Here is a 13,384-nt window from a genome sequence, read left to right on the forward strand (position 1 = left end):
TCAATACTGATCAACAAATAAGTCACCCCTTCTATACTTAAATAATTCGTAAGATTTTTTCTACTATTAACATTCATTATAACATTGTACAATTAAACATGACCTATAATTTATGTTATTTTTTAGGAAATAAAGATTTTGTTATCGAATTTCTGTGACGGGGTTACTCTGTTGTGTGTGTATTGTTCGGCCATCGGGAAAGAATCGTCTGGGGATAATAAACACCCCTTTCAAAATCCTAACCGGCCTATTATCCGGATTTGTCTAGCGTGTTGCTGTTATCTGTCAACAATTATATAGATATATACTTACTTCTGTGATGAAACTGTAGTTATCTCTGGGAAAGAAAGTTCTAGAAGAACTTGTTCCTGATCATCAACTACATAAACACCTGTCCAGTTCACAGCTATTATCACATCATTCTTCGGTAGGTTTGGACCTAAAATATTAAATATATGGTGAAAATTTCCAACTTTTTTTAATGGTTGATATAAAAAGAATATTCTCTTTATAACAACAGCACAAAAGCTCTTCGTCATTGGATTCACTTTTCAACTACTTTGTGTATATTAATAAAAAGAAATAAAGGTTAACAAGTTTATCCTCAAAATAATGAAAACGAACAAAGTTCTTCAAAAGAACAAATTTTGTCACATAAAATACTCAACTAATTTATCCATAAATATTGATAAAAGATGTTTACCTGAATATCTGAAAGCCTCGTAGAACCTTGAGAATAAAAGGGGCCACTTATATTTAGCATAGCTGACAACATCCTCCTTAGCTTTCAGGGATCCTACCCTCTCCTTCACGTAGTAGCTCTACAATACATTTATATTTAGCATAGCTGACAACATTCTCCATAGCTTTCAGGGATCCTACCCTCTCCTTCACATAGTAGCTCTACAATACATTTATATTTTATAGCATAGCTGACAACATCCTCCTTAGCTTTCAGGGATCCTACCCTCTCCTTCACATAATAGCTCTACAATACATTTATATTTTATAGCATAGCTGACAACATTCTCCTTAGCTTTCAAGGATCCTACTCTCTCCTTCACGTAGTATCTCTATACAATACATTTATATTTAGCATAGCTGACAACATCCTCCTTAGCTTTCAGGGATCCTACCCTTTCCTTCACGTAGTAGCTCTACAATACATTAATATTTAGCATAGCTGACAACATCCTCCTTAGCTTTCAGGGATCCTACCCTCTCCTTCACGTAGTAGCTCTACAATACATTTATATTTAGCATAGCTGACAACATCCTCCTTAGCTTTCAGAGATCCTACCCTCTCCTTCACGTAGTAGCTATACAATACATTTATAAATAAAAAGGCACAATATACTAAAGATAAAAATGCCTGGTTTCTTATATTTAAATTTTAATAAATCAAATAGTCAAATTTTTAAATATCACAGGGTTTCCATAATGTATATAAAGATATAAAGATATAAAGCTTTCAGGTTTTAAAATAAATTGGGGAGAACGTGAGGTTTGGTGAATTTTGGGAGTGTTTAAGGTAAGAGGTTTGGTGATTAATAGAAATGAAATATTTAGGGATTATAATAAATGAAAGGTTTAGGGATTAAAAGAATCGTTTGGGAATTAAGAGAAACTAAAGGTTTGGGGATTAAAATAATCGAAAGGTATAGGGATTAAAAGAAACGAAAGGTTTGGGACTAAACGAAATTAAAGGTTTAGGTATTATAAAAAACTAAGTTTACTAAAGGATTTGGGATTAAAAGAAACTAACAGTTTGGGGATTTAAAGAAACGAAAGGGTTGTGGATTAGAAAATCTAAGTTTTAGGGATTAAAAGAAATTGAAGGTTTGGAGATTTAATGAAAAGAAAGGTTTAGAGATTAAAAGAAACTAAAGGTTTGGAGATTTAAAGAAACTAAAGGTTTAGGGATTAAAAGAATCGAAAGGTTTGGGGATTTAATGAAACGTAAGGTTTAGGGATTACAGAAACGAAAGGTTTAGGGATTCAAGAAACGAAAGGTTTAGGGATTCAAGAAACGAAAGGTTTAGGGATTAAAGAAACGAAAGGTTTAGGGATTATAAGAAACTAAAGGTTTGGGATTAAAAGAAACGAAAGATTTAGAGATTAAAAGAAACTAAAGGTTTGGGGATTTAAAGAAACTAAAGGTTTAGGGATTAAAAGAAACTAAAGGTTTGGGGATTTAAAGAAACTAAAGGTTTAGGTATTAAAGAAACGAAAGGTTTAGGGATTACAGAAACGAAAGGTTTAGGGATTCAAGAAACGAAAGGTTTAGGGATTAAAGAAACGAAAGGTTTAGGGATTAAAGAAACGAAAGGTCTAGGGATTATAAGAAACTAAAGGTTTGGGATTAAAAGAAACGAAAGATTTAGGGATTAAAGAAACGAAAGGTTTAGGGATTAAAGAAACGAAAGGTTTTATGATTATAAATTCCTGGTCAGGTTAGATAAAGATAAAAAGATAGTGATGAGGGGTAGCCAAAAGAAATGATTAGAGCATTAGAAAAGAAAGAGAGGTCTGAGATTAGAAATATAGGTTAAAACAAAACAAAACTGAATAAGAGAGATTTTGTGAAGTAAGTTGGAAGAGTAAATACTAAATACTAAATTATCCCTAAAATCTTATATTTTTTATTCTCAAAACTATATAACTGTTATAAGTGATTGGTTTCTGAAAATCTTCGATTAAAAAAATCAAATCAAAAATTGATAAAAAACATTTCAAAATTTGTTCTGTACCTTTTTAAATGCATTGACGATGAGTGAATTCCAGTGTTCTGGTGGCTTATCTCCAGTTAAGCAGTAGTCAGGTATATAGTTGGGGAGCTGAGCAAGCAACCTAAATAAATCAAACAGGAACTTATATATTCAAAAAAAAAATGTTTAAGTAATTTTTAGTAAAACCCTTCAATTAAAAAAAAATCATTTTTATTTACAAAAACAGTTTACACCTAAAACCAGTTTTTAAAGAACAGAATCCTACACTCTAAATTAAGAAGTAAAAAAAAAATCGCTTCCTTGGCAGCAAAAGTTGGATGACTGCCAATTATGTGACAGCAAATCGCTTATTCGGAAGCAAAAGTTTAATGATTTTTTTGGTTTCTAAATTTAGAGTGTAGAACTTTTCTATTAAACAAGCAGACATGCAAATATTAGAAATTTTCTTCTTCGTCAGTTCTCGCGAAATGCAAGACTCTTGGTGGTTAGTTTTGCATTTAAAAATGTTGACATCTCATTTTTTAAAACATGGTTAACTCTCTTTTAAAATCTAATAACAAAAGGTCGTAAAAAGTGAACAGTCCCTTTAAATTTACCTTTCTTGGTTGAGATCTGTCCCGTATTCTATAAAGTATTGCTGAGCAGCTATCATTGCTAAATCTTCTTCCTTCTCACACCTGTGTGACGGTAAATATAAGGGACTGTAAAGGAAAAATGAAAGGTGGCCTAGGGCTGAAACCTAAGTATTTTAGGAGTTGATCGAGACCCATAAGAGTTTTATCTGATGTTCCTGTCTCGAGAAATTGATATAAAACTGTGTCAAATTTATACGAAAATCTATATATATATAACATTTTGTATAAAAATAGTAGGTTAAAACAGATCATATTCAGCAAATACGCAACCAATCTAAAAACGACGCTATTCCAAAGGTTACATTTGCTCCTATTATAATTTTATAATTCTAATTTTTCATCTTTAATAGATATAATTGATATGGTATCCGGTTTTCTTGTTCCCGGATTTTCCTATTGAGTTTCAAATTATTGCTTCTACAATATAATAAATACATCCATATCACGTGACCAGAACTCTGGCCACGTGATATGGACGTAATAACATTATCAATTATATCTATTAAAAATAGAAAAAATAATTTAATTCAAATAATAATGGGAGGAAACCTAAGTTACTTATACTCCTCTGGGATATCGTTGTTTTCAGACTGGTTGCGTACTTGTTGAATATCATCTGTTAAAACCTACGATTTTTGTACAAAATTTCCTATACATAAATTTTCGTATAAATTTGACACTTTCTCGAGACAGGAACATCACATAGAACTCTCAAGGGTCTCGATCAATTCCTAAGATACTTAAGTTTCAGCCTATACACCCTTTTTATTTTTCCTTTACAGTCCCTTCTATATATAAATTTGGCTTGTCTGTTTGTTTGTTTGTCTGTTTGTTTGTTTGTATCCAATAAACGTCAAAACGGCTGAACCGATCGGGCCCAAATTTTTTGTGGGACATCTAGGGAGCCCAGGGAAGGTTTATGAATCATCAAAATTTCAAATATTTGTCTCTATCAAAATTCGATCGTCATTAAATTTTTTAAAATTTTGAAAATCCGCGAAATTTTTTGTAAAAATCCGCAAATTATTTTTGTTTAGTTTTACGATGTACACAAAGAGAACATGTTTACAATTAATTTAGAAGATGGGCGCGAAGCGCCCTCTAAGGCTAGAAAGAAGGGCGCGAAGCGCCTTGAATTTCTAGTTAAACTAAATTTTACGTCAGGTTAAAATCGGGCTCTCAATCATAACTCGTATTCAAGAGTTAATGATCGAGTAATATCGCAGAAATATATTGAGTCTTTGCCACAAAATCAAATTTTCTAATCCCTATCACATAGATTCAGTCTCCTAATAAAAAGTCTCGTCAATTTTTAAGACAGGGCTTTGATTTTACCGTATTAACTCACAAATGCTTTTCTTTACCCCTTTACTTTTACATTTTAGCACTATAAAGCACTTGCTGTTAGCTTTGGGTTTTACGAGGTAATTAACAAAATTCTCATTGATTTTTGCTTGAAAGCTTGCAACCTTTTAATTACAGTGCCACATCTTTGCAAACTGACAATATAAATCTTTTATATTTCAAACTTAAATTAAATTGTCGAACAGAATTCATAGTTTGACATATCTAAAGTCTACGACATTGGGTTGTAAAGATTAGAAAATCTGAGTTTGCGGCAAAGACTCAATTCCTTTGATCTTCTCCTTTTATTAGAAGAAGAGGGTCAAATTCATTCTGTAAAATTCTGTTTTGTCGAGTGTGTGTGTGGAGAAAACAGTTTAATAATCAACATGTTTTTCATTTTTTTAGATTTATATTTTCATTTCTTTGTAGCTCACGTTGATTTTTTTCCTTAAGAAAAAAAGTAAGTTGTTATTTAAGTTTTTATAAAAAAACACGTTGTGTATGCAATTTCTCTAAAGGAACTCACATTGTTTTTTTCTTTGCAGAAAATACAGCAAAGTTGTTTTTGATTTTTTTTTATAAAAAAAACTATTTTCTCTGAAGGAAGTTAATTTTCATTTCTTTGTAACTCACATTGATGTTTTTCTTCAGAAATTACAAGAAAAGTTATTTTTGACTTTTCTTTATAAAAAACACTCTGTGTAAACTTGTGTTTACAAGTATAAGGCGTGGGGGGAGTGGGATCCAGTGCAAATTATAATATTGGGATTTTTTGCACCGTTTTTCCATTTTTTTTTGCAATGATTAAATACTGTTAAAAAAAGTTCAAATTATACAATCAAAAAGAAAAAAAAGTAAAATATATGGCGCTTGGATTTTTTTCTAGTAAAATGATAAAAAAATGCTAAGAATTTTTCCTAGAATTAAGTTTCTAAAATCTTTAAATCTTCGCAATTTTCAGAGTCAAAGGAAAAGATGCCAAACCAAAACAGTTAAAAATGGTCTATTGTTTGTATGACATGAACTTTGTTGCTAACTTTATACAAAAGTTATAAAAATGATATTTCCTTCAGTAAAGTTAAACAAATGAACAAAATGAGGTAATAAATGATATAAAAAGTTTAAGTTGTTTAACCTGTATTCTCCGAATTTAACTCCTCTCACATTCTGTTGATAGATGAGGTTTGTAGCTACAGAGTCCTCTGTAGGATCATGCCAGGGGGCGAATATCTCCTTCCTGATAATTAAACAAATAAATAAACAAATAGATAAATATATAAACATAACGAGTTCAAGTAACCCTTTATTTATTAAGTGCCATAACAGATTCACAAAGGTACCATGATCAGGTTTGAATAAACGCTTCTTTTTAAAAAATGACTCTTTTCAATCATGATTTCTCAATAAAAAGTGACTTGCTCACATTTCTGCTTCAGAAGCATTAAGGAAATGATCAGATCTTCATGTATAAAACGACAATATCTTCCGCATTATTGATCAGATATTAATTATATCCCTCTTATAGAGAAAATAACTAAAAATTAGAATAGCAGTCCTTCTACAAAGTGAAAAAGTAGAATTTGTATTGATTCATATTTATTGATTTATATCGAAGTCTGTCCAGAGGCCGATTTAAAGAATTTGAGTCGCGTTTTAAATTTGAGACGTTTTAATGTTTCAGGCTTTTTGGTGGTTCATCAACGCGGTTTGAGTTCTTTAAAGGAATTGAGTTTTTGCAACAAATCCCAATTTTCTAATACCTATACATCCACAACCAAATTATGTAAAACTTGGAGATTTCAAACTTTGAACAGAAGTTATAGTTTGAAATATCTTAGGTCTACAACATTGCGTTTTTAGGATTTAGGGATTTAAAAACCAGAGTTTGTGGCAAAGACTCAATTCCTTTGGCCTCTGAGTTTATATAGAAAACATTTTAAATAACAAGGACCCAAATCCCAACTATTTAGAAGTGAGATGGGATAAAATACAAATTCTGTAAAAAAAATAATCTAACCTGAAGAAAAGTCTCCAGGGGGCATTTCTCTCCTGCGCCCCCTGTTCCTTGGCGTACTGTTCACACTGAGATATTGCATCCATCACGTGATCCCCTCCACTACCCAGGCTAGATACCTACAAATAACAATTACAATTTAAACAAAAGAGTTGTGTACCGAAGCCCCGATCTTAGTGTTAGTTTATAGTTATTTATGACAAAAACACTTTTCTTGCAATTTTTGATATCAAATTTTATTCAACAATCTTTTAAATTTTTAAAACCTTTAAAGCAAAATTAGATTTTTCTTTTATATTTTTTTTGGCGTAATCTTGGCCAAGGAATTTTTAGTTGAAAAATAATCTAACGAAAAAATAGCTCTGAACCCTGTCTATCCCATTAGTGGGAAGAGATTAGGCCATTTAAGGGACTGTGAACGTAATTTATAAGTATACCTAGCTCAATAATAAAGTGGGATGTCTGATTCACGACAGCACCGTTAAAAGCTTTGTCAGATCAAACAATTAAATAGATTTTTATCTTTAATTTTTAGCAACTGATTGCTTCATAAACAATGGAGAAATTGCTTAAGAAACAATGGAGAAACTGCTTCATAAACAATGGAGAAATTGCTTCAGAAACAATGGAGAAATTTTCAGAATAAAACCCTTTCCAAACATTATTGAATAGATTAAGGATTCAAGGTTCCGTGTGGAGGGTCACTTAACTTAGAACGATCATTTGAACAAGGTCGGAAGTTGGTTAGTTGAAATGGATGGCTCCAGGTACCTTATCAAATAGTGCAATGTAGAGGGAGAATCCAAACTGATCCTTGAGCCCAATCTTATCTGACAGCTGGTTACACAGCTCACGGGCTGTTGTTGCTGAATCAGCCAACAGCGTCTAGTGTTCAAAATATTCTTTCAAATTTTAAGATTAAAAAAGTAAAATGAAAATATTTGTAAGTTAAAGAAAACTGTACACTTTTCATGCAATCTTTTTTTTCTATAAAAGTTTCTGCACCATAATGTGAGATAAATTGTTCCCCTGAGGAGCTGAACACTTTTTTAAACATAATTTCTAAAAATCAATAAGAAGGGAAATGGTCGATTCTGTAAAAAATATCGAATTAGGCAAGTGGGCGGTAAGTACTGAAGAAGAAAAACGTATGACCACATAAATGATTGCTTAAACGTAATAATTTGAAATATTTTGAAATTTTCCTTTGTATTTCCGTCCATGAACGTAATTGGAAGCATGATTGGTTTCTTTGATTTAGTAGCTTGTAGTTCCAGCCAGCTGGGAGGCTGGTTCCTGGTTCCATTATTAAAGGTTCTCTTCAACCTTTCCTCACAGTACGGAGCATACCCAGGAGGACCATCTCGGATAAATGACCTGAACAATCCAGGATTAAAAAAAATTCCTAAACTTTTTTTTTAATCATATGGTTTGCGAACCAGATATCAGATTAAGAAATTATCCTAACTATGTTTAAATTACCTAATGCCCTGAGAAAAAAACCTTGAACGATTGTGACTAATGAATATTATTTACAGAAACAAATCAAATTTTTAACCATCTTCTAATCTAATGATAATCAAGTTTAAACTTTTAACCCCTTTAAGATATGCATAGATCTTGATTCTTGTGTCCTGATTTTATAAATAAAACTTTACAAAATATGCAGGGTGACAATGTTACTAAGTTGAAAATATTTATATGCTTAACCGATTTTAAAAACCTTTTCTTCCTAGTTCCTACTTGATTTACAGGCTGTGTCTCTAGAGAAACCCCCTGGTTCGTACTAGTGCCTCAGTTTTAAACAAATTTTTTATTTATCAATCATTAAAAATATCTACTAAAAATTTACGATTTCCAATTAAACAAAGAAAAACTTAGTAACACATTTAATAGTTATATCGACAATTTTAAATGGATGTTTTTAATGTACAAAAAAACCGTTCAAAAATTGAACCTTCGTCACGGACTAAGCTTTGTATGTACATATATGTAATTGACGAGTGCACCTACCTAAGATGTTTGACAAACTTGTCTGAGGGCGCGAAGCACCCAACACAAAGTGAGAGAAGGATCCATCCTCTGGCATGAGAAGATTTTGAAGGATTATTAGTCAGCTGTTTACAAATTTGACAATATATCTCATCTCTTAGTTCTGCTCGGAGTATACCATGTCCTATAATACAATGCAATTCATTAAAAAGAATTATACCTTTGATACAATTTAGCCATAGTCTAGGTAAAAAACAATCTTATTTTTACGAAATTATACCTATGATAAATAAACAAATGAATAAAATGGACAATCATCATCCCGTAGGAGTCAGGGTTAAGCTTTCATCTAACCGAACCACCATAATGCATTGGCTGGCAGGGCATCACTGGCACATATTTCAATGAAACAATGTGTTAAGGGAACACACTCTCCAGAGTCAAAGTTTAAAATATAAAATGTTTAGACTATCAGGCTGATAAGATTTCTCAAAATATTTGAAATTTAGAGTTTGACGCCAGTAATCAGTTTCTTTAACATATAATATATTTAGTACAAAAATAAAATAAGATAAAATGTAGTTTCTCTATGTTTAATGTAGGTCTATAATGTACAATGTATAATGTTAAAATGATGAAATGTAGTTTCTCTATGTTTAATGTAGGTCTATAATGTACAATATATAATGTATACCTATGATAAAATGTAGATTCTCTAGATTCAATTAGGTCTATAAATGAATAATGTACAATGTATAATTTATACCTATGATAAAATATAGTTTCCCTAGGTTTAATTAGGTCTATAAATGTATAATGTACAATGTATAATGTATACCTATGATAAAATGTAGATTATCTAGGTTAGATGTAGGTCTATAATGTACAATGTATAATGTATACCTATGATGAAATGTAGTTTCTCTAGGTTAGATGTAGGTCTGGAATCCAACCATGAATTGTATGAGTCTGCTGTATATTCTTCATCTTCTAGTTTACGCTTTATCTCATCTCCCATTTTACTCTTACGCTTTAGCGTCAGGGAAACCAATTTATGCCTGGTAAATAAACAATCATATAATGGTCTGCTTTTATATCAATACATAAAGACGCCTTTTTACTTAAAGCTTTGATTTCTAACAAGCTTCTTTCAAATCACAAGTTAACAAATAATTAAAAATAAACTGTTATTTGACAGCTTCTCTTTATGTGCATCCATGCTTTTTGAAAGCTTGGTAAAGATAAAAACTGAAGTAGAAAGTCGTCTTCATTATATTATATACAGGGTGTCCCACGAAACATGACAGTTGGTATAAATAGTTTAGAATGTCTTCTTCCATAATTTGATAAGTTTTTTTAATACGAAAGACAATAATAAAAATATTCTTTAGGAGTCATATTATAGTAAAATTAACTTCAAAGTAAAATATACTAGAGCAAAAGATTTTTTAAACGAAATAAACTGCAAACAGCCTTTAATATCTAATACAGTGTATGGAAGACGACATTCAAAACTATTTATCAACTGTCATGTTTCGTGGGACACCCTGTATATACGACAACTTTATTCTAGCAATTTTACCATACAAAATTACCCGTACACAATAACTTTAAAGCCCTCATTACAGTCCTAATCTAGATTTTGTCGGAGAATTGTTTTTTTTGTTGAAAATTATAGTTTTTCATTTTATTTTTGAAGAGTTCCATATTTTTTACTAAGCACATTCTTATTTTGCCATGCGTTCACTTCGAATATTAAACAATTTTCGTTATAAATGTACATTGTACAAGCTGTTTAGTTTTCAGTTCTGATTTAAAAATTCATGTTTGTATACATATAAAAAGAATTGAGGAAAAATGTACTTTAATAATCAAATATTACATTTTTACGTTCCTATCCAAAATGCAAACAATCAAAAAAGTACTTATTTTGTCTATTTTACTTCTTTTTACTATGCCTTATTTTTGAGTGATAATTTTAATGATTTTGGTTTTGTTTTGCCGGAAAAAATCTCAATTCTTGTAAATTTTTGTACAATTATGCTGGAAGAGCTAGCAGTGCACTTTCTTCAATGATACAAAATATTAAGTTCTAAATTAAGCAATGTCGAAGATGACATTTTGAACTGCGGTTACCTAATTGATCTCTGTTTCTCCTTCATTAGAGCTGAGGATTGAGTTCCCGGCTGAATAGTTGGGTCCAAACCCATCAATTGCGCTTCCTAAAACATGCAGAAATATTATTAAATTTAAATTTACCTGGGCATTATATTTATACTCTAAAAGTCAACCCAAAAGTTTTTGAATTTTTAAATTAATCAATCTAAGAACATTCCAGGGCAGGGAATCCAATTCAAATGGGTCACGAGGTTCATAAGTTCTAATCGGACATACAAACCGACAGACAAACAATGATTACTACTTTATTATATAATAAAAGCCTGTATTCTACAATTTGTACGCTACCTGGAATTCTTTACTCTTGATGAAGTTTCTGCCGAGGGTTGCGGTAACCTTCGTCATGACTGACGTGTTATCCTTCTCCATAGAATGATATTTTGGTTCTGGAAGATCTCCCATAAAGCGTAGAATAGTTATCCACAGCGCTAATCCAGCCTAAAACAGTTTTTATGAATCCATTTCTAAATTCTGAAAACATTGGTAAATGTCCTAAATCCTGAAATTTTCATCATACTCTAATTTTCTAATACAAATTTTTGCAGACCTCTCATGTTTGCCAGATAAATAGTCAAAGTTCGAAATATTAAAGGTTTACATCATCAGGTTTCAAAGATATAAGGATAAGAATACTTGAGGCGATTAATAAGGCTTTTTTCACGAAACGAAGGAGATAGATTTAACATGTTAATTCCAATACAATGTGTTGAATGCCCTAGATCATTGTAAGAAGTGATATGTTTTCAGTTGGATCGCTTTTCAGTCGTTTTCTTTCAGTGCCAAGATTTGGGTTAATGTAAGAGAAGCATGTAATGCTTTCTAATTTCTAAACATTTACATTTCTTTAAGTATGCCAAATTTTGACCCAGGCAGAAGATATATGTAAAAAACGACCCAAAAGCAATCCAAAAACGATTTAAAAACACATATTTTGGAACAAAGGTTTTTGAATCATTTTTACAATTATTTTTGTGAATAAAGATTTTGTAAAGTTTAATAAAAGCCAACTTTAACATTATACAATTTTCAAAAAATTAAAAGTTTTTTTTGAATTTTTTCTTTAAATTATTCAAATCGATTAACAACACAAATTGTAAGAGAGGAATTACTCCGACTTACCAACTGATCTCCCTGTGTTTGCAGAGGTAGGAGTGAGTTCTTGAGAGGTTTTCTAGAGTACTGATGGGTCACGTTACCCTGGAAATAGGTTGCAGCATACTTGGCAAACTTAAACTCGCTCAGATCCTGGTTCAAACAAGATCAATATATAGCTCATCAGTCTCAAAACACTATTAGATATTAAAATATTAAAGTCAGAAACGGAAATTTTGTTTCCTAAAATTACGCAAAGCGATTGATTTTTTGTCAATTGTTATAAAGTTATTTAAAATAAAATTGTTAAAAATAATTTTCAGATTTTTCTATTTTGCATTATTGATCTTAGTTTCCTCATGATCCTCTGGAACTGTAGGAACTCCCATGATCAGTTCTCCGTTCTGAATATTCTTAGGAGCAGGCAGGTCTCTGAAAGCACTAGGAGCAGGAGCATCACTGTTCGAATCCTTTTGCTCCTCCAGGAAACCAAACATATCGTCGACCACCGCCGAATCATCGATCGGTTGCTCTTGTCGCCGTTCAGCATCTCGGAGTTTCTGCTGGTTCATTTTATTCTGTTGTTCTCGTCTTCTCTCATCCTCTTCTTCCTCTCTCTCCAGGTTTTCCATACGATCCTAACAGATAAAAACTATTTTAGAATGCAGATTTACAGGGTCGACATAATAAAATTCAACTCATTTTTCCCCTTTTAATTATTCTGGATCAAAATGCGAAGATCTTACTTGCGATGAGAATAGAATGAGTCACTGCTTTATAAGAACCCGTGGCACCCCTGGCACAGTTATATAGATGTAAAAAAGTAAACCTAACTTTTCTAGATACCATGCATGCATAAAATAAAGAAATGTAATTTATTTGTATTTTCTGGTTTGTGCTTCTAAATGTTAACGACTTTTGGGTTTTAAATAATCACATCTTGATGTTAATTTCACTTGCCACAATAAAACTCGGGTTTATTCAAGTTTATAATGCAAGGAAAGTTATTTCAGAGGTGTACGCACTACGAATCTTTTGTACTGCAGTGTACTGTCTCTGGGCGGTAATGTAAACACAAGACGGATGTTGAAGCCTGACATGGGATCCATCTTTTACATTAAAAAATCAATGAAAGATTCTGGTCATAGGAAACTTTTATGTGAATTATCAAAATTATCAAAATTTAATGCTATTAACCTCCTCGGATACTAAACGAACACTGATGCATCTATTCTTGTTTACAGATTTTACAGATTCCGCCCAAAGAGAACTGGTTTCAATATGTACGCAGAGTATACGCAACTACAATTAACTTTCCTTGCATTATAACCTTGGGTTTCTTTGCAGTGCCGTTCCGACTTTTATGCAGTATGAGAAAGTTGCACAGTATACTTACA

At 31.6% G+C, this 13,384-nt stretch overlaps 1 protein-coding gene across 1 annotated transcript in view; it reads right to left on the bottom strand.

The window, feature by feature from the left end:
* Positions 1 to 13,384, bottom strand: part of LOC111704671 (myosin-VIIa) — a 70,863-nt gene that overhangs the window by 24,115 nt on the left and 33,364 nt on the right. Inside the window, exons 24-37 of the mRNA XM_023476984.1 lie at positions 12,344 to 12,625; positions 12,015 to 12,140; positions 11,184 to 11,333; positions 10,854 to 10,939; positions 9,621 to 9,775; positions 8,739 to 8,901; positions 7,931 to 8,102; positions 7,497 to 7,610; positions 6,729 to 6,844; positions 5,847 to 5,948; positions 3,326 to 3,406; positions 2,751 to 2,850; positions 704 to 821; positions 313 to 439 (exon numbers count right to left, since the gene is read on the bottom strand). Coding sequence (XP_023332752.1) covers positions 313 to 439; positions 704 to 821; positions 2,751 to 2,850; positions 3,326 to 3,406; positions 5,847 to 5,948; positions 6,729 to 6,844; positions 7,497 to 7,610; positions 7,931 to 8,102; positions 8,739 to 8,901; positions 9,621 to 9,775; positions 10,854 to 10,939; positions 11,184 to 11,333; positions 12,015 to 12,140; positions 12,344 to 12,625 — 1,892 coding nt within the window. The remainder of the gene's footprint in view (positions 1 to 312; positions 440 to 703; positions 822 to 2,750; positions 2,851 to 3,325; positions 3,407 to 5,846; positions 5,949 to 6,728; positions 6,845 to 7,496; positions 7,611 to 7,930; positions 8,103 to 8,738; positions 8,902 to 9,620; positions 9,776 to 10,853; positions 10,940 to 11,183; positions 11,334 to 12,014; positions 12,141 to 12,343; positions 12,626 to 13,384) is intronic.

The sequence above is a fragment of the Eurytemora carolleeae genome, unplaced genomic scaffold (assembly GCF_000591075.1).
Source record: "Eurytemora carolleeae unplaced genomic scaffold, Eaff_2.0 scaffold619, whole genome shotgun sequence".
Taxonomy (NCBI): Eukaryota; Metazoa; Arthropoda; class Copepoda; order Calanoida; family Temoridae; genus Eurytemora; species Eurytemora carolleeae.